The sequence below is a fragment of the Ostrea edulis genome, chromosome 1 (genome assembly GCF_947568905.1).
Source record: "Ostrea edulis chromosome 1, xbOstEdul1.1, whole genome shotgun sequence".
In the NCBI taxonomy this organism is placed as follows: domain Eukaryota; kingdom Metazoa; phylum Mollusca; class Bivalvia; order Ostreida; family Ostreidae; genus Ostrea; species Ostrea edulis.
In genome coordinates, this window is record NC_079164.1 from 21,620,852 (window position 1) to 21,642,446 (window position 21,595).

At 37.3% G+C, this 21,595-nt stretch overlaps 1 protein-coding gene across 2 annotated transcripts in view; it reads left to right on the forward strand.

The window, feature by feature from the left end:
- The window catches only part of LOC125663671 (inactive peptidyl-prolyl cis-trans isomerase FKBP6-like), a 41,638-nt gene that overhangs the window by 18,097 nt on the left and 1,946 nt on the right, over positions 1–21,595 (forward strand). For both annotated transcript variants that reach the window (XM_048895981.2, XM_048895983.2), the window contains exons 4-13: positions 199–288; positions 2,160–2,291; positions 2,996–3,066; positions 5,407–5,466; positions 6,371–6,430; positions 7,244–7,453; positions 9,958–10,070; positions 11,058–11,137; positions 16,865–16,958; positions 17,362–17,488. In XM_048895981.2, the coding sequence (XP_048751938.2) occupies positions 199–288; positions 2,160–2,291; positions 2,996–3,066; positions 5,407–5,466; positions 6,371–6,430; positions 7,244–7,453; positions 9,958–10,070; positions 11,058–11,137; positions 16,865–16,958; positions 17,362–17,488 (1,037 nt within the window). The remainder of the gene's footprint in view (positions 1–198; positions 289–2,159; positions 2,292–2,995; positions 3,067–5,406; positions 5,467–6,370; positions 6,431–7,243; positions 7,454–9,957; positions 10,071–11,057; positions 11,138–16,864; positions 16,959–17,361; positions 17,489–21,595) is intronic.

The following is a 21,595-nucleotide window of genomic DNA, read 5'->3' on the forward strand; positions in this document are numbered from 1 at the left end:
TTTTTAACAGCCAGTTAAGATTTCTTCAGAAGGGATTTCATTGGTGGACCATAAGAGGTAGTGACTCCGAAAGGGATGTTGTTAGGTCCTTGTGTAACAAACTATGTGAACAGATTATTAAAAGGATCGAACTTTGATCAGAATGAAATATTTTTATCACAATACAGGCACTTACGTTTATCTTTTGAATTCTTGCAGTTCATTACAATGGATACCTTGAGTATGGGGATGAGCCATTTGACTCCACAAGATTACGGAATCATCCATACAAAGTAAAGTTACAAACAGGTGGGTTTATAGCAGTTATTTATCCCAAATTTTGCTTTAAAATTCCCAAACAATGAAAACAAATCAAAGCAGGATGGCCTTATTGTTCATAAATCTCCTTTGCAGACCCACAAATTACCATTTTTTCCTCAAATTGCAAGTGAACCTATTTCATTGGCATCTGCTTATGTAAATGAGGTAAGCTTGATTACTGTGGAATAATTTTAATTTGTTGGGGCCAATGTTCGTGGCTAAGCAAAGTTTTACAGGTTCATGGGTACGTAATTTCAATTGGTTTTTAAAAAATGGTTGAGGACACGTAAATTTGGGGTTTGTGGGTAAGAGTGACCCACGAACATCAACCAATCAACCAACCCCCCCCCCCCCCCCCCCCAGACGATGATTCCACAGTAACTTAATTGAAAGTCACAAGGAGTCCGATTATACCTTAATGCACTTGTTTGGTTTTTTCCCTCTTTTTCTTTGTATGAACCGTTTTTCCCAATTTCAAGCAAATGGCGCCTTTTTTTCCCAGCTGGAAAATCCCAGGCCCTTGATATTAAGACCTAAAAATAATTTATATTTTCAAATGCCACTCATTTTGTGAGGCCACTTTAAGGTCTGCCAAATGTTTTTTATCCCCTAGCAATTAATTGTGAGAGGGGATATACTAACAGCACCCTTTGTGCGTGGGTAAGTATATGTGTGTGAATTTGTTCAACACTGACCTTGTAAACATTCTACAGGCCACAATGTTTTGCTCGATTGATTTGATACTTTACAAATTAAACCGTTTCCTGGTTACTCTTTTGTTTACACAACTTTACAATTGTATTAAAAAGCAAGTGGCTATAATTTCATGAAATGTTTTGATACCCATTTATTGCAAGCGAGGGCATGGAAGCCTGCCCCAATGATTACACATGCGAGTCACATGATTTACTCTTCATCAGCTGATAAATGGTGGGAATCACCCAAATTGATCTGGATAAAATGTTGCTTTGACTGCCGTACTCCATGGAAAAACCCGTAGATAAAATAGATATTTTATAAAGTACCGCTTAACATTTTTAATAACCAGATAAGTCTTCTCATACCTTCAAACATTTTGTTGTTGTTGATAATTGCTTTGTTTGAAAGAAAAAATCAGTGAAGGTAATTATGATGTCGCAATACATGGTGACTATTTAAATCAACTGCATTATATTTCCCGTGTTAAATAAATACTCGGCAGATCAAATATCTATAGTTGTATGGAAGATGTTAAGGGTCTTCACTCGTCTTAACGGTCACATCGTAAAACGTAATACTTATTTTAGCATTTGTTTGTTTATTTGAGATAGACCCAGACACAAAAAGTAATTGCAGGGTGTACACGGACTAGTTTTCGATTGTTCGTGGGTGGTTAGATGTATTGAACTGTTGACAATGTTAGAAGATGTCATCAGTCTGTGTGAGCAGAAAGCATGATATTTATATTTACATGACAGTACTTTAGCAAACTACATGTAGATGTATTTATCAATAAACAATAAAATTAAAGTCACATGATTTATTTTCGAACACCAGATTGAATTCTGAAAAGATTTATTGGTTTTTAATGCAATGAAAAAAGTTATATACATGTAACTCCTCATACATTTGTAATACAAGATATCATAATACATTTGCGTAGAAGCCTTAACTGAAGTTCCCCAAAATAAGAACCTGGAATTAAAGGCCACCTGTCACAAGGGCAAATTTAGCTATTGTCCACAAGTGGCCTCATAAGACATGTTTGTCTATATTGTGAACTTGTACTGGAATATTAGAATCGCTATAAGACAGGTGTGTCTATATTGTGAATAAATTTGTTGTACACTACTTAAATATTAGAATCGATATTTTGACAGGAGGGTTGATTGTTGGACTCAACTTGGCAGTGTCCACTATGAGGGTAGGAGAGTTGGCCCGCATTATCATCAGACCCCAGTATGCCTTTGGAGAAATGGGAACACCTCCAAGGATTCCTAAGGACGCTACTGGTGTGTTGAAATGGTTATCTCTTATCTATCTATGATACATCGTAGAATTGTGTGGTATTCACAGCAAAAGGTCTGTTCATCACTAAAAGGAATCAAGATTTTACAGACAAATTTTACTGACAAACTTTACAGACAAATTTTTATCAGAAAATTTGTCATCTCATTGTCTGTAGCAAAATAACCATATGTATAACTGTATTTGTACTTGTCACCATTATCTTATGTGTCTTAGGCCTACAGGTATTACTCCAGTTTGGTGATGAAGGCTGCAGGATTTTTTTTAAATTAATGTAAACTAATGCAATGATTCTATTCTGCACATAGAAAATTTTGTCATTTTTTTTTTTATTTCAAAAATGTAATAGAATGTAGTATTTCTATTGATATAAAAATGTAATAGAATGTAGTATTTCTATTGATATAAAAATGTAATAGAATGTAGTATTTCTATTGATGTACAGGTGTAATAATATTACAAAGATATTTTCTCCCGGTGTTATTTTTGTCCATGCACATTGTAAAATGATTTCACCTAGAGTTAAAGTCACCCATTGTTGTTTCTTACTACTTTTTAGGTTATGAATGAATTTATATTCGTTCGGTTTAAGAATAAGAGTAAATAGGTGGAAATATTACGTGGGGAATTTTACCCTGTGTACAGTACAGCGTTAAGAATTAACTTACATGTATTGCTAATTTGACAGTGATGTATGAAGTGGAGTTGATGAATTTCGTTGAACATGGAGGAGTGGATGAGATAGAGCTTCTGTCTGAGGTAAGTGATGAGAGAGAGCTTTTGTCTGAGGTGAGTGATGAGATCGAGCTTCTGCCTGAGGTGAGTGATGAGATTGAGCTTTTGTATGAGGTGAGTGATGAGATCGAGCTTCTGTCTGAGGTGAGTGATGAGATCGAGCTTTTGTCTGAGGTGAGTGATGAGATCGAGCTTCTGTCTGAGGTGAGTGATGAGATCGAGCTTTTGTCTGAGGTGAGTGATGAGATCGAGCTTCTGTCTGAGGTGAGTGATGATATGGAGCTTTTGTCTGAGGTGAGTGATGAGATAGAGCTTCTGTCTGAGGTGAGTGATGAGATCGAGCTTCTGTCTGAGGTAAGTGATGAGATAGAGCTTTTGTCTGAGGTGAGTGATGAGATAGAGCTTCTGTCTGAGGTGAGTGATGAGATTGAGCTTTTGTATGAGGTGAGTGATGAGATCGAGCTTCTGTCTGAGGTGAGTGATGAGATCGAGCTTTTGTCTGAGGTGAGTGATGAGATCGAGCTTCTGTCTGAGGTGAGTGATGATATGGAGCTTTTGTCTGAGGTGAGTGATGAGATAGAGCTTCTGTCTGAGGTGAGTGATGAGATCGAGCTTCTGTCTGAGGTAAGTGATGAGATAGAGCTTTTGTCTGAGGTGAGTGATGAGATAGAGCTTCTATCTGAGGTGAGTGATGAGATGGAGCTTCTGTCTGAGGTGAGTGATGAGATAAGAGCTTTTGTCTGAGGTGAGTGATGAGATCGAGCTTCTGTCTGAGGTGAGTGATGAGATCGAGCTTTTGTCTGAGGTGAGTGATGAGATCGAGCTTCTGTCTGAGGTGAGTGATGAGATCGAGCTTTTGTCTGAGGTGAGTGATGAGATCGAGCTTCTGTCTGAGGTGAGTGATGATATGGAGCTTTTGTCTGAGGTGAGTGATGAGATAGAGCTTCTGTCTGAGGTGAGTGATGAGATCGAGCTTCTGTCTGAGGTAAGTGATGAGATAGAGCTTTTGTCTGAGGTGAGTGATGAGATAGAGCTTCTGTCTGAGGTGAGTGATGAGATTGAGCTTTTGTATGAGGTGAGTGATGAGATCGAGCTTCTGTCTGAGGTGAGTGATGAGATCGAGCTTTTGTCTGAGGTGAGTGATGAGATCGAGCTTCTGTCTGAGGTGAGTGATGATATGGAGCTTTTGTCTGAGGTGAGTGATGAGATAGAGCTTCTGTCTGAGGTGAGTGATGAGATCGAGCTTCTGTCTGAGGTAAGTGATGAGATAGAGCTTTTGTCTGAGGTGAGTGATGAGATAGAGCTTCTATCTGAGGTGAGTGATGAGATGGAGCTTCTGTCTGAGGTGAGTGATGAGATAAGAGCTTTTGTCTGAGGTGAGTGATGAGATAGAGCTTCTGTCTGAGGTGAGAGATGAGATCAAGCTTCTGTCTGAGGTGAGTGATGAGATAGAGCTTCTGTCTGAGGTGAGTGATGAGATAGAGCTTCTGTCTGAGGTGAGTGATGAGATAAGAGCTTTTGTCTGAGGTGAGTGATGAGAGTGAGCTTCTGTCTGAGGTGAGTGATGAGATCAAGCTTTTGTCTGAGGTGAGTGATGAGATAGAGCTTCTGTCTGAGGTGAGTGATGAGATAGAGCTTCTGACTGAGGTGAGAGATGAGATCAAGCTTCTGTCTGAGGTGAGTGATGAGATAGAGCTTCTGTCTGAGGTGAGTGATGAGATAGAGCTTCTGTCTGAGGTGAGTGATGAGATCAAGCTTTTGTCTGAGGTGAGTGATGAGATAGAGCTTCTGTCTGAGGTGAGTGAATAGATAAGAGCTTTTGTCTGAGGTGAGTGATGAGATAGAGCTTCTGTCTGAGGTGAGAGATGAGATCAAGCTTCTGTCTGAGGTGAGTGATGAGATAGAGCTTCTGTCTGAGGTGAATGATGAGATAGAGCTTCTGTCTGAGGTGAGTGATGAGGTGACTGAGGAGATAGAGCTTCTGTCTGAGGTGAGTGATGAGATCGAGCTTTTGTGTGAGGTGAGTGATGAGAGTGAGCTTCTGTCTGAGGTGAGTGATGAGATCAAGCTTTTGTCTGAGGTGAGTGATGAGATCGAGCTTTTGTCTGAGGTGACTGATGAGATAGAGCTTCTGTCTGAGGTGAGTGACTAGGGAGAAGTGAATTTGACTGTCCCAGAAGAAGGAAGGGCAAGACAGTGATGAATGGCTATCACATAAGACTGCCATTTCATATTGTTTGATTATTCTGTTGGGCTTGCTTTTAAGTTTAAAATTTTTACAAGTGCCAAATTTTTTGTTGTTAGAAGTGGAATGTGTTTAGAATTTAGAGAGACTTATTGCACTTGTGGGTATGTGTTTTGTAGGAGGAAAGACAGCAGATTTCTTTTGATGATCTACTTAAGGCCTGCAAAGCTTACAGACAGGTAAATAATAATTTGAAAAAAGGAAAAAAGAAACAGCTGCCATTGAATTGTACTTGTATTTGTGGAAGTGTGTTTCAAACATTTTAACATTTGTTATTTCATCAAAACTTCTAAAACAATTTTAACCAAAGAACAAGGTACAATTGTGTACATAAAAAGGCCCAAAAAAATTCACTGATTTAAAGGTGTCTTGAATCAAGCTTGATATGTGTTTTGAATAAGTTCAATACATGCCAAGTATACTATCTCAACTTGAATCAAAGTTATTTCTAATTTCATAGCCATATTACATCATGAATAAGAGTTTTTCCTGCCATTTTTTAAAAAGAGTTTGATAACTGTTAAATTTAATCCAGATTATTGCTTAGGAAAAGGTGTGCCCATCCGTCGAGCAAAATGCGATTAATATATATTGTGTATTAAGAGAAGACGATAAATGTATTTGAATATGAATTTGCTCAATGCATGGGCTGTATGTTTTCTGAAAGGAAAACACCCTGAATTTATGAAATTTTTCATTGATTTTGGCATTTTTGGCAATTTTATGCCAACTTCACGCTCCTGTCATACAACACAAAGCAATTTCGGATCAAATTAAACCTAGCTTTGATTTGCTTATATATTCCTTATTTGAATGCCAGATTTTAGGACCCCTACTGAAATCATCTATTTTCTGGGCCAGATGACAGTAGAAACTGTACCTACTTCTTTGGTTTATAGCATTTTCAAGTATAAGGGAAGATGCAGTGTGAATTAGATTTGTGAGAGAATGAAAATTATTACTCAGTGTTGGCAAATGACCTCAGATGGCCATAGACATGTTTTGGAATGATTTCGATGTAGAGTTTTGTGTTTACTGAATATTTGTCTATATCACAGCTGATTCCTGGTTTTTCTTTTACAGGAGGCAAAACTACAGTTTGATAGTTCAAGTTATAAGAGGGCTGTTGGTCTCTACCGAAAGGTAAACCATAAAATCTCTGAAAGTCTTTTGAACTACATATCTTTCACATCTATGAGTTTGTAATAGGCTACCAGTATGTGATGTCACTCAGTTGTCATGGATACAGTAGTTTGTTTATTGTATCTTTCACATCTATGAGTTTGTAATAGGCTACTAGTATGTGATGGATTCGTGAACAAACTGATGTCACTCAGTTGTCATGGATACAGTAGTTTGTTTATTGTACATTGAACTATTGGTCACACTGTGGAGAGGGTCAATGTAATTCATGTAGTAGATGTTACAGACAGGCTGAATTAATGAGTAGAAGATGTTCATGTAGTAGATGTTACAGACAGGCTGCATTAATGAGTAGAAGATGACCCTTCAGAAACAGAGACTCGGGGGAAACCTGTCTAATCTGACATGCACTCGGAGACAAAAAAGTTTTGTCGTAATACACAGTGTCAGTATATAAACAGTGTAAAAAACTATGAAAATATGAAATTGAGGTCGGAATGCTCAGTGAAACAGATTGCACAAGTGTCGGATAAGGCATTTTTCACTGTACTAATAAAATAATGTGCATTTTATCAGTTTTCATTGGAATAAACAATTTTCTATCTACTATGAATCTAGTGTGTATGTATTTAGGTTTCTTTATATGTCTAAAGTCTGGAATCTTGATGTTTCATCTAAATGCTTTATCATTCTCTTCATTGATTGGATGTGGGTGTTCTTTGATGTAAAATGATGCTTGATTGTATACTTTAGGGGGTTATGATGCTGGATTGTATACTTTAGGTGGTTATGATGCTTGATTGTATATTCTAGGCGGTTATGATGCTGGAAAAGGCGCACCTGAAAAATGAGGAGGAGGAGGAAACACACCAATCACAGCTGTTGAAGCTTTACCTGAACCTGGCTATCTGCTGTACCAAGTTAGCGGATTCCAAACACTGCATCAACTGGTGCAAGAGAGCCCTGGAGATCTGCCATACAGATAATGAATCCAGGACCAAAGCATTGTACCACTACGCCAAGGTAGGCTGACCTCTGTTGTATCACGTTTAAAGCATGTACCACTACGCCAAGGTAGGCTGACCTCTGTTGTATCACGTTTAAAGCATGTACCACTACGCCAAGGTAGACTGACCTCTGTTGTATCACGTTTATAGCATGTACCACTACGCCAAGGTAGGCTGACCTCTGTTGTATCACGTTTAAAGCATGTACCACTACGCCAAGGTAGGCTGACCTCTGTTGTATCAAGTTTACTGCATTTTACCACTACGCCAAGGTAGGCTGACCTCTGTTGTATCAAGTTTACTGATGTTGGCACCATTTTCATTCATGGTGATTCACAACACTCTATTGTTGTTTAGTTTTCCAGTCCCCTACCAGTGAAGTTGAAAAGGACTTCTAGTTTCCATGCCGTCTGTGTGATCTCAACTTAGTTTTCTAGACTTGTTTTGACATAGGAAGCTGAAGTTTAGTTTGTGTTTTACGAATGTATGTGTACAGACAGACTCATGATAAATGCAGAGGGTGAGATCTTGCTCACTTAAGGGTGAAAATTTTTATTGGTGTTGCTATCACCCAGATTTTGACTAATGTCCCATACAATACTCATGTACATGTGTGGGTTTTGTTTTTTGCTTGTTTTGAAACAAAAAATGCTCCTCCTTTTCAAGCTTATTTAAAACGAAAGTAAAGTCATCATGTATTATTTAGCATCTGAATACATTCAATCTATAAATTAAAAAACCCATCTTATATCAATTGAAAATTGCTGTAATGATAATATATCTGCAGACAGTGTGAATGTGCCCAAACACAAACGTTTATTAATATTATTTTATAATTACATATTTTTAATGGTGTGATGTGTGTCGAATTATTTGAAAATATAAGTAATTCTATTTGTTTGATTATTCTATAGACTTTATAAACAGATAGTTCATTGCATCAATCATTTCACGTTCATGATTATCTTTCATAAACAATGATTTCTTAATTAATGAAATCATTTTAGAATCATACTGTACATGTGATATGTACAAATTGTACACAAAATTTACACTTTTTCAACACCCTTCACACTGTCATGCCTGTACATTAAAAGTCAGGCGAAATGAAAAATTAAACAGATTGTCAGGTCTAGCCCTATAAATTGTACAGATTGTCAGGTCTAGCCATATAAATTGTACAGATTATCAGATATAGCCCTATAAATTGTACAGACTGTCAGGTCTAGCCCTATAAATTGTACAGATTGTCAGGTCTAGTCATATAAATTGTACAGATCGTCAGATTGTCAGGTCTAGCCCTATAAATTGTACAGATTGTCAGATTGTCAGGTCTAGCCCTATAAATTGTACAGATTGTCAGGTCTAGCCCTATAAATTGTACAGATTGTCAGGTCTAGCCCTATAAATTGTACAGATTGTCAGGTCTAGTTATATAAATTGTACAGATTGTCAGGTCTAGCCGTATAAATTGTACAGATTGTCAGGTCTAGCCCTATAAATTGTACAGATTGTCAGGTCTAGCCCTATAAATTGTACAGATTGTCAGGTCTAGCCGTATAAATTGTACAGACAACAGACACAGCATGTCTTTCATTGAGTTTAAGATTTGTCAACATGTTTGATAAAGTTATGTATGATATATTAAAATCTTAGCAAAACAATTATGGTGAAAGACTTGTGAAGTCTATTGAAATGAGGATAATTTTAATCGTGCATGAATATGAAGAGGGGGGAATGTTAGAATTTAGGTTAGATGAATAAGGATTTTTACAGTATATATTGCATTTAACTTTCTGTGTAAATGATATGGCGATTCTTGAACTAATATTCAAACAGAATTCAGATGAAAATATATCTGAAATGAATTAACAAATTCTATATTTGCTTTGTTTATATAAAATAAACAATGATTTACTAACGCACATGGTACATTTTGTTTGTGAAAACGGGGAAAACGTCTTGTAAACAGAACAAAGGAAGAGGAGATCAAGATACATGTATTTGAAGACTTCAAGAGAATAATTTGTATCGACACTTGCTACAGATTGTGTTGGGGCTGTTACTGTTTTGTCTTTTGTGGTAGGCTTTTGATATTTGATGTGCCGATAAGTGATCATCTCGTGCGGATGTGCTGGGTACCATGAATGGTGACCTTTGATCTTGAACTTTTATGATCACACAACTTTTGAAGCTTTTATGGGTAAATTCCTCGAGTCGATGTGTCGTGTTCCCAGTTCGTAACGTTGAAATTCCGTAAATATCTAAGTATCATTCATGTACATTTTGTTTTACCATACTTTAAAGATTCAGAATTAAAGCCTATAAGACAATGCTGTATATACACCCCCACCCCTTGTCGGAAATCGTGGACGAGTCTACTCTAAGGCCTTTAATTGTAAACTGTTGACATAAGATTAGTCACATAGAATGTTATGCACACAGCTTAACTTGGGGCCAGTGAAGGACATGTATTGCTATGCGATTCTAACAGAATGCTTGTTCTTTTTCTCTTTTCAGGCATTGCGCTGTCAATTCCACTTTAAGGAAGCTAAGGCCAAACTAAAGAAAGCCCAGCAATTATCGAATGGAAGAAATAAATCAGTCAATGATGAATTGGCTGTTTTAGAAAGGTCTGTTAAGTATTGAAATAAACATCTAAAATTGATGAACATATTGTAGGTAAATGAAACATATTGGAAATATCATAACATTATCAACATTTAAAACTATGAGGTTTCATTTTCAAACGTAACACCTTATTTCACATTTAAGGCCATAGAAAATTAATCTGGTTCAAACTTGGGCCTGCTTGCATCTATGCAAATGGTGCCACGTGGCTAATTTCGTTGCTGTTTTCCACCAAAAAAAATAATCCCAAAGTGATGTCGTGTTATTCTGGAAAAATCTCATTTTGGATTCTAATTTTAGAATTTTTAATGCTTAGTCTTAGAAATGTTTGAAAGGCAAGACTGATACAATGTTAAGCATTTGTTATATATAGATCTAAAGTTACGTGTTGTCAGTATCACGGCAAACGTTTTGCTGGTGTCTTTTCAAATATGGCCATGAGCTGGTTCAACAATTGTTTTTCCGTGAAATATCGTCATCAGGTTTTTGGATGCTTGTACCATATCAAAATTATACTAGGAAATAAGAAAGGGCATTTTTGAATCTCTATACTATTGCATTGTTGTCGTGAGTCAGATGACGTCACTGGAGCACCAAGGATATTGTTCTTACTGGATAAGATTTTCTTGAGAAATCCGACAAGTCTAGTATTGAAGTGCTAGATGTTTTCCACAAATCTGTTTCTATTGTGTTTTGAAGCAAGGGCCTTAACCACTAACATGTGCAACAAGTTGCCACCAGGATGGTGCCCAATGCCTGCTACACTTTAATAGAGGATTTCCGAACCACTCCCTTTGATTCTCCATAAGCACTCAATTGTTGTAATGGGAACCAAATACTTATAAAAATGGAGAATTCAGCTGGAATAAAACTCAAACCCGGACCCTGTCCTTGCTTTGTTGATATGTTTTTATTATAATACAATGTTTGTTATGTCTATAGTATAGCTAGTACATCAATTTACAATATGTGAGATATTTCTTTACAAGATTGATGCAGCAGGAATTCATTGCGGAAAAAGAGCTGAACAAAAGGATGTTTTCCCAACCAAAGGGGATTTCTAATGAAGGTATGCACTAACATACATGTAGCACATCTAACCCCACACTTTTATGTGCCATCTCATTTTGATTTCTGACCCTATTTTCTTCCCATATACATGATTTATCTTTTTTCTGTGTTCTCTTTACTATTTGAAGTCCGACATTCTCTCTAATTTGACACAAAATATATCTTTCAGAGTTAATTGGTTTAGACAAGTTTTACTGTATTAACTACCATTTTCAGAGGCGATAAAAGCTAGCTCTGAAATGTTAGGTATAGTTATTTGTCCCTTTAGGTGCTTTGTATCTGATGGTCTATGAATATCAATCAGTGCTCCCACTGGACCAGAATTCCCTTTCGCCACTTTTTCGGGGAGTGACGCGGCACAAATAATCACTCACTCACTCACTGGATACTGTTAGTGATTGTTATCACATCAGTGCCGCTATGGTATCCCTCCATGTCACACGGTCTTTGGCTATATTTTCGTCGTCCTGATATGTTAGGCCCGCAGTTGTAAAGTTTCTTGCCAGCGTGTCTCGCCATCTCTGCCAAACATTCCATGTACCGACACGCAGTTTTCCTTTACAACTGAGCAGTTGTGATTTCCATTTAGGTTTCCCCGTCAGGTTGACGCTATCCTCTCGGCTTTCAGTGCCCGCCATCATGATAGGTATTTGACCTGAGGTCCCCCGTCCTGGAATAGTGTTGTTTACTATAGCGGTTTCTGTAGCTAGATAAATAAATTCAGCTGGATAGGTTGCTGGCCTATTGCAGCCTAGGCCGGATTTCCACCTGGATGAGTCTGACCGCCCAGGCTTTGTGATCAGAGTGATCCATCTCCTAGATGGACTGCTTGACATGGCTATAGAACCCCATCTGTCCTAGTTTGATTTTGGAGTGACTTTCTCCTAGGAGGACTGCTAACCAAAGCTTATGAACTCTTCCTGTCCAGTTATTTAACCCATAACTGGGGCTTGGTTGGTGGACGTCAGGGCATATTCATCCGCCGATGGGCCTGCACATCGCACTTCTGGGGGCCAAGCTCCTCCGAGATCCCCAACTGTTCAGCCTGGAACTGTGAGGCGCCAGTGGATGTGTGGTACCACGTAGAGGTACAGTTAGGATCTTGGTGATGGAGAGGCTATATACTGTCAGGGGGGACTTATGTAATTTGCCCCCTTTTCGCCCAGAAGGGCTATACAGCGGCAGCGGCTGGAAGCAAGCAGTGCAAGCACTCACTATACTACATTAGACTACCACCTAGACGCATCACATCATCCTGTGCACACTCTCATGTACACTTAACCACAAATAATCACATGCTTTACAATTATTTCCATCATATTTTATATTATTTTATTCATTACACTTATTTTAGCATTTTGAATCAGTAACATTACTTAATCATATCCAGCTACCATACCTAAACATTTCTTTCTGAAATAATAAGAAGTTGATTTGTTTGATAAATTCTATTATGGAAATCAAAATTCAGATAATAAATCATATAAATATAAACTTCATGATGCTACACCCCTCAGTGAAAACATTGTGTACATTGGCCGAAATGCAGATGTCACAAAACATCAAGCCCAATTTAGAGTCGTATCTCAACCATTCCCTATTAAATTTCCGGTTTTGTATGGAAGATTTTGCAATTTGGACAGAATCAGATGTTTGAGCAGGTGGGGTTAACTGTAAAGCCAAACTGTGAAACAAAGATATTTTTTTAATTTTAGACTGACTAGGGTCAGAAACTAAAAGTTTAGTGTCAAAATAGAATGGGGTGCATAGTCTTATGAGATTAGCATTTTTATACTGTTGCGCACCAAACTTCAAAGAAAATTATTTATTAAAATTTATACGTCCATATCAATGGTGCCCAACCGCATTGTTTATGAAATATTCGAACTAAAGTTAAACATATCAAAATCTTGTAATCAACGAGTTTGGCCGCAAAAACAAACAATTGATGTATTCATATATACATTATACACAATAATACGGCCAATTTAATTACCGGTCGGTTCTCTGGTTAAGAATTGACATTACTGTGGAGATGATAACACGATAATGAATACGACTTTAAATGTTAAACAATTGACAGCAGGGTACACAGCTGTCCGATGTACTTTATTACATAATCACCAACGTTTTTGCAGCCATAAATTACCTGGGGCTGTGACCACCTCTGTGTGCACTGGAGCGACGCGAGATTTCCGGTCGCACGCGTTGACTGAATAAACAGATTTTGACTGCATAAACAAACAGGCGATAATGTGTCACTGACAAAGGATTAGAAATACAATTTATTGCAAAAAGGGACTTTCGCCACTTTCAATTTTTTTTCGCCATTTTTGAAAAAAATTCGCCATTGGCGAAAATGGCGAAGCCCAGCTCGAGCACTGATATCAATACTCGTCTGTTTAATGAATTAGAATCTGTGATAATTTTACAATTCATGGCAATTTCATAAAACCATCTTTTGTGTTCTATAAGCTTGAATTGTAAAATTTTGCTAAAGCCTTTGATGTACATAATTATTAATGCTTGTAAAGTTTTTAGCTCACCTGAGCTGAAAGCTCAAGTGAGCTTTTCTGATTGCCTGTTGTCTGTCTGTCTGCCTGTAAACTTTTCATACTTTTTACTTCTTTTCAAGGACCACTGGGACAATTTCAACCAAACTTGGTACAAATCGTCCTTGGGTAGAGGGGATTCAAGTTTCTTCAAAGGAAGGACCATGCCCCCTTCAAAGGGGAGATAATCATAAAAATGCAAAAATAGGGTGGGGTCATTTAGAAATCTTCTCAAGAACCACTGGGCCAGAAGAGCTGATATTTACATGAAAGCTTCCTGACATAGTGCAAATTCAAGTTTGTTAAAATCATGACCCCCGAGAGTAGGATTGGGCCATTACAGGGGATAAATTTTTTACATACAAATATATAAGGAAAATCTTTAAAAATCTTCTTCTCAAGAACCACTGGGCTAGGAAAGTACTAATTGACATGAAAGCTTTCTGACATAGTGCAGATTCAAGTTTGATAAAATCATGGCCCCCGGAGGTAGGACGGGGCCACAATAGGGATCAAAGTTTTACATGCAAATATATTGGGAAATCATTAAAATCTTCTTCTGAAGAATGAATGGGCCAAAAACTTTACATTTAAATGAAAGCTTACTGACATAGTGCAGATTCAAGTTTGTTAAAATCATGACCCACGGGGATAGGATGGAGCCTCAATTGGGATCAAAGTTTTGCATGCAAATATATAGAAAAAATCTTTTAAAATCTTCTTCTCGAGAACCATTGGGTCAAAGAAGTTAACATTTACATGAAAGCTTCCTGATATAGAGCAGATTCAAGTTTGTAAAAATTATGGCCCCCGGGGGTAGGTTGGGGCCCCAATAGGGATCAAAGTTTTACATGCGAGTATGTAGGGGAAATCTTTAGATATATATGGGCCAAGGTGAGTGATGTAGCCCATGGGCCTCTTGTGTCACAAAACAACTGTTTATTCAATCAATTCATATAAACATTCTTGAGAGAGATATCTCTCTTTTGCAAGATCTAAAGTTGGATGCATGTTTGAATGCAAGCAGTATGGCAGGGGGGGGGGGGGGGGGGGGGGGGGGGTCCTTGATTTACAATGTATCTAGTCAGGAGAAAATACTGTGGTAATGACAGACAAAATTCGCATTAAAGAAGTTTTTTCTTCATTCATGAAGTTTATAACAATAATTAAAATATAAGTATATGAAAATATCAGAGATAGAAAGAGTGAAAAACAAGGTGCTGGTCATGATAAGATAATGAATGAATAAGAAAATGGGTTAAAACCTTGAAACTATGAATACATGTATTCAGGTATTTACCTACATGTACCTGTTTCTAGTGCATAGAAGGTTTCATTATGAATGATATACAATTAAACTTTGTAATGTATGTGTGCCAATTTTATATATGGTCATATTATCGTATTATGCATTGTGTCTGTCTGTCAGCACAGTGTGGATCTGACAGATGAAAACAGTACTTACAAGGCTTGGCTCATCCAACTTGGTACATGTGTTCCCCATGGTTATAGGAAGAAGCATATTGATTTTCAAGGTCAAACTTGCAAGGCAGGGGTAATTTTATAGACACAAAACAAAATAGAAACAGTACTAATAAGGCTAGGATAATAAAATCTGGTACATCATAGAAGTGCATCTGTCTGCATGTCTGTCCATCTATCAGCAGCTTGTGGGTCAGATAAAAACAGTTCTTAAAAGGCTAGGACCATCACATTTAGTACACATATTTCTAATGATTAGAGGAAGAAGTCTATTGTTTGTCAAAGGTCAAGGTCATACTTTACATAGATAAATTTATAGGCACAAATCATGATAGTAACAGTACATGTACTAATAAGGCTAGGTTAATTAAACTCGATACATGAATTAATAGTGGTATGTTGTTTCTGTGTGTCTGTCTGTTTATTCATCAGCACCCTGTAGGAACAATAAAAAGAATACTAATAAGGCTCGTATAGTCAAAACTGGTATACATGTTTCCCATGGTTAGAGGAAGATTACTGTATTTCTCAAGGTTAAAGGTCAAGGTCATACTTTCAATGGTATTCATGAAGGAAAATCAGTATAAGACCATCATTTTATGAATGTTGATCCTAGATTAATATTTTTCAAGGTTAAGGTCATTCTTCCATTGGTAATCATGAAGGAAAAAGCAGTACTGATAAGGCTAGGATCATCAGCTGTGTTGATTCTAGATGACTGTTTTTTTTTGTTTTTTGGGTTGTTTTTTTTTTTGGGGGGGGGGGGGGGGGCTTGTTGGCAACAACATAGCTGTAGTGGAGGGAAATTTGTGATATAGGTGATACTAACCATCACCAAAATGTCTTAGAGAAAGCAAGGTTCACTGTGTAACTAAAATGACGAAAAAGTTTATTTCCAAAGCAAGCAAAGTCACCTGTGATTGATTTTAAGCCAAACTATGAATTATAAAGTAGAGACATCGCAATTTAATAAGCCATAAAACATATCTTCCTGGAGTCATTTACTGAAGATAACGGCTTGTGAACTTTTCATCTCATGTTCTGATGGAATGAATGATGTATCTTCAAATGTACATTTTGTGTTCAGATCATAGGGTGGGAAGGATCCTTGGTAGTGTGTGCAAAGTCACACATAGGAAATGATAGGGAAATCATCAACATGGGAATAAAGAGAAACATGTTAATCAAAATTATGAAATCGTTAACACAGGAATGAATAGGAAAATCAGTACGATAGGGATGCATTGAGAAATTATTAACCATTGCGTAACATTTTCGTTTGAAAATCAAGGCTGGTTAGTCAAAATAATTTTCAATTATTTATACAAACTGATAGAATAGAATCAATTTTGTTTGAATTATGATTTCTAAGACCAGAGCAGGTCTATACATTATTGTAAAGGTCAAAAGCTTCCCCATGGGAATTATTGAGAGCATGGCGAATTGATATGTTACGTGAAAACAACATGCTTATGATGGCTGTTTCCTGTGGTGTACAGTAGTTCTGTATTGAGGGTCTTGGCTTACCGTGGGGCTATCATTAAGACTCCAAATTTTGTGAGGATTATAGATCTCTGTTTTTCTACTTCTTTTCTTACAAAGGATGCAGCAAGATGTATAGGGATGGGAATACTTTATTGTACATAGCAAACTTGTGAAAATTTTGTATTTGCCAATATTTTGTTTTTCAGAAAAAGAGAAGGAGAACAAACGACATCAGGATATGGAAGAGCACTGTATGGAGGTGTCTGAAAAGTTCCGACAAATTGCAATTCAGCGTCTAAAGTAGGTGTAGTTACAGATATTACGCACCTTTTTAGACACCAACATGTAGTTCTCGGGTGCAGCAAAGAAAAGAGAAAGAGGTTGTTATTATCATCGGGGGGGGGGGGGGGGGGGGGGGTCATAGTTTTATTAATTGATTATGAAGTTGATGGTTTCCTACATTCATTTGATAACCTATAGATATTAATCATAAATCCATATGATAGGCTTATTCTATTTTCAATATGATATCATGATACAATTATAAATCATATCGCAAATTAATTTGGAATTCATGTATTCTGATTTAGGCATAAGTTTGAATTTAATTTTAAACCTTATGATCTTTGTGATCTTCGCATGTGACTTTTATACCGTTAAATTAACTTGTTGTATTTCAAGCAAGTTATTGTTGATTTATTAGTGACTTCAAGAATAACCCAGAGCAGACGGAGATCCCTTTCACATCACACTCCTTGACATTTGGAGAAATTGCTTGCATAGTAGAAGAAGCTGATAATCTGGGTCTTAAAGCTGTACAAGTGGGAAGTGTAAGTAATTTATCAACTGAGGGATCAGAAAAGAGAATTAATAGTGTAGCTATTGCAAGAACTTTATAGATTGAGGGTGGACAATAAGGTTATAGGAAGTGTGATTGTCATATAGAGGGAGGAAGCGTGAGTATCAAATAGGGGGAAGATGTAGGAAGTGTATCAAATAGAGGGAAGGTCTAGGAAGTGTATCAAATAGAGGGAAGATGTAGGAAGTGTATCAAATAGGGGGAAGATCTAGTAAGTGTATCATATAGAGGGAAGATGTAGGAAGTGTATCAAATAGCGGGAAGATGTAGGAAGTGTATCATATAGCGGGGAGATGTAGGAAGTGTATCGTATAGAGTGAAGATGTAGGAAGTGTATCATATAGAGTGAAGATCTAGGAAGTGTATCATATAGAGGGAAGATGTAGGAAGTGTATACAAATAGAGAGAAGATCTAGGAAGTGTATCAAATAGAGGGAAAATGTAGGAAGTGTATCATATAGAGGGAAGATGTAGGAAGTGTATCATATAGAGGGAAGATCTAGGAAGTGTATCAAATAGAGGGAAGATCTAGGAAGTGCATCATATAGAGGGAGGAAGCATGTGTATCATATAGGGGGAAGATCAAGGAAGTGTATCAAATAGAGGGAAGGTCTAGGAAGTGTATCAAATAGAGGGAAGGTCAAGGAAGTGTATCAAATAGAGGGAAGATGTAGGAAGTGTATCAAATAGAGGGAAAATGTAGGAAGTGTATCATATAGAGGGAAGATGTAGGAAGTGTATCATATAGAGGGAAGATGTAGGAAGTGTATCATATAGAGGGAAGATGTAGGAAGTGTATCAAATAGAGAGAAGATCTAGGAAGTGTATCAAATAGAGGGAAGATCTAGGAAGTGTATCAAATAGAGGGAAGATGTAGGAAGTGTATCATATAGAGAGAAGATGTAGGAAGTGTATCATATAGAGGGAAGATCTAGGAAGTGTATCATATAGAGGGAGGAAGCATTTTTATCATATAGGGGGAAGATCAAGGAAGTGTATCAAATAGAGGGAAGGTCTAGGAAGTGTATCAAATAGAGGGAAGATGTAGGAAGTGTATCATATAGAGGGAAGATGTAGGAAGTGTATCAAAGAGAGGGAAAATGTAGGAAGTGTATCATATAGAGGGAAGATGTAGGAAGTGTATCATATAGAGGGAAGATGTAGGAAGTGTACCATATAGAGGGAAGATCTAGGAAGTGCATCATATAGAGGGAGGAAGCATGTGTATCATATAGGGGGAAGATCAAGGAATTTTATCAAATAGAGGGAAGGTCTAGGAAGTGTATCAAATAGAGGGAAGATGTAGGAAGTGTATCATATAGAGGGAAGATGTAGGAAGTGTATCAAAGAGAGGGAAAATGTAGGAAGTGTATCATATAGAGGGAAGATGTAGGAAGTGTATCATATAGAGGGAAGATGTAGGAAGTGTATCAAAGAGAGGGAAAATGTAGGAAGTGTATCATATAGAGGGAAGATGTAGGAAGTGTATCATATAGAGGGAAGATGTAGGAAGTGTACCATATAGAGGGAAGATCTAGGAAGTGCATCATATAGAGGGAGGAAGCATGTGTATCATATAGGGGGAAGATCAAGGAATTGTATCAAATAGAGGGAAGGTCTAGGAAGTGTATCAAATAGAGGGAAGATGTAGGAAGTGTATCATATAAAGGGAAGATGTAGGAAGTGTATCAAAGAGAGGGAAAATGTAGGAAGTGTATCATATAGAGGGAAGATGTAGGAAGTGTATCATATAGAGGGAAGATGTAGGAAGTGTATCATATAGAGGGAAGATTTAGGAAGTGCATCATATAGAGGGAGGAAGCATGTGTATCATATAGGGGGAAGATCAAGGAATTGTATCAAATAGAGGGAAGGTCTAGGAAGTGTATCAAATAGAGGGAAGGTCAAGGAAGTGTATCAAATAGAGGGAAGATGTAGGAAGTGTATCATATAGCGGGGAGATGTAGGAAGTGTATCGTATAGAGGGAAGATGTAGGAAGTGTATCATATAGAGTGAAGATCTAGGAAGTGTATCATATAGAGGGAAGATGTAGGAAGTGTATCATATAGAGGGAAGATGTAGGAAGTGTATCAAAGAGAGGGAAAATGTAGGAAGTGTATCATATAGAGGGAAGATGTAGGAAGTGTAGCATATAGAGGGAAGATGTAGGAAGTGTATCATATAGAGGGAAGATCTAGGAAGTGCATCATATAGAGGGAGGAAGCATGTGTATCATATAGGGGGAAGATCAAGGAAGTGTATCAAATAGAGGGAAGGTCTAGGAAGTGTATCAAATAGAGGGAAGGTCAAGGAAGTGTATCAAATAGAGGGAAGATGTAGGAAGTGTATCAAATAGAGGGAAAATGTAGGAAGTGTATCATATAGAGGGAAGATGTAGGAAGTGTATCATATAGAGGGAAGATGTAGGAAGTGTATCATATAGAGGGAAGATGTAGGAAGTGTATCAAATAGAGAGAAGATCTAGGAAGTGTATCAAATAGAGGGAAGATCTAGGAAGTGTATCAAATAGAGGGAAGATGTAGGAAGTGTATCATATAGAGAGAAGATGTAGGAAGTGTATCATATAGAGGGAAGATCTAGGAAGTGTATCATATAGAGGGAGGAAGCATTTTTATCATATAGGGGGAAGATCAAGGAAGTGTATCAAATAGAGGGAAGGTCTAGGAAGTGTATCAAATAGAGGGAAGATGTAGGAAGTGTATCATATAGAGGGAAGATGTAGGAAGTGTATCAAAGAGAGGGAAAATGTAGGAAGTGTATCATATAGAGGGAAGATGTAGGAAGTGTATCATATAGAGGGAAGATGTAGGAAGTGTATCATATAGAGGGAAGATCTAGGAAGTGTATCATATAGAGGGAGGAAGCATGTGTATCATATAGGGGGAAGGTCTAGGAAGTGTATCAAATAGAGGGAAGGTCTAGGAAGTGTATCAAATAGAGGGAAGATGTAGGAAGTGTATCAAATAGAGGGAAAATGTAGGAAGTGTATCATATAAAGGGAAGATGTAGGAAGTGTATCATATAGAGGGAAGATGTAGGAAGTGTATCATATAGAGGGAAGATGTAGGAAGTGTATCAAATAGAGAGAAGATCTAGGAAGTGTATCAAATAGAGGGAAGATCTAGGAAGTGTATCAAATAGAGGGAAGATCTAGGAAGTGTATCAAATAGAGGGAAGATGTAGGAAGTGTATCAAATAGAGGGAAGATGTAGGAAGTGTATCATATAGAGGGAGGAAGCATTTTTATCATATAGGGGGAAGATCAAGGAAGTGTATCAAATAGAGGGAAGGTCTAGGAAGTGTATCAAATAGAGGGAAGGTCTAGGAAGTGTATCAAATAGAGGGAAGATGTAGGAAGTGTATCAAATAGAGGGAAAATGTAGGAAGTGTATCATATAGAGGGAAGATGTAGGAAGTGTATCATATAGAGGGAAGATGTAGGAAGTGTATCAAATAGTGAGAAGATCTAGGAAGTGTATCAAATAGAGGGAAGATCTAGAAAGTGTATCAAATAGAGGGAAGGTCTAGGAAGTGTATCATATAAAGGGAAGATGTAGGAAGTGTATCATATAGAGGGAAGATGTAGGAAGTGTATCAAATAAAGGGTGTATCAAATAGAGGGTGTATCAAATAGAGGGAAAATGTAGGAAGTGTATCATATAAAGGGAATATGTAGGAAGTGTATCATATAGAGGAAAGATCTAGGAAGTGTATCATATAGAGGGAAGATCTAGGAAGTGTATCATATAAAGGGAAGATGTAGGAAGTGTATCATATAGAGGGAAGATGTAGGATCATATAGAGGGAAGATGTAGAAAGTGTATCATATAGAGGGAAGATGTAATCTCCTGAAGTGTATGTATTATGTGTAGAGAGAATGAAGTAAGTGGTAGTATTTTATATGTGGATTTAGTCAGTAAATATAATGATGTAAAATTGATTTTGCCATTTTTATGCCCCCGAGATCGAAAATCGGGGGGGGGGGGGGTATATTGTTTTTGTCCAGTCTGTCATTCTGGCTGAAACTTTAACCTTGCTAATAACTTTTGAACAGTA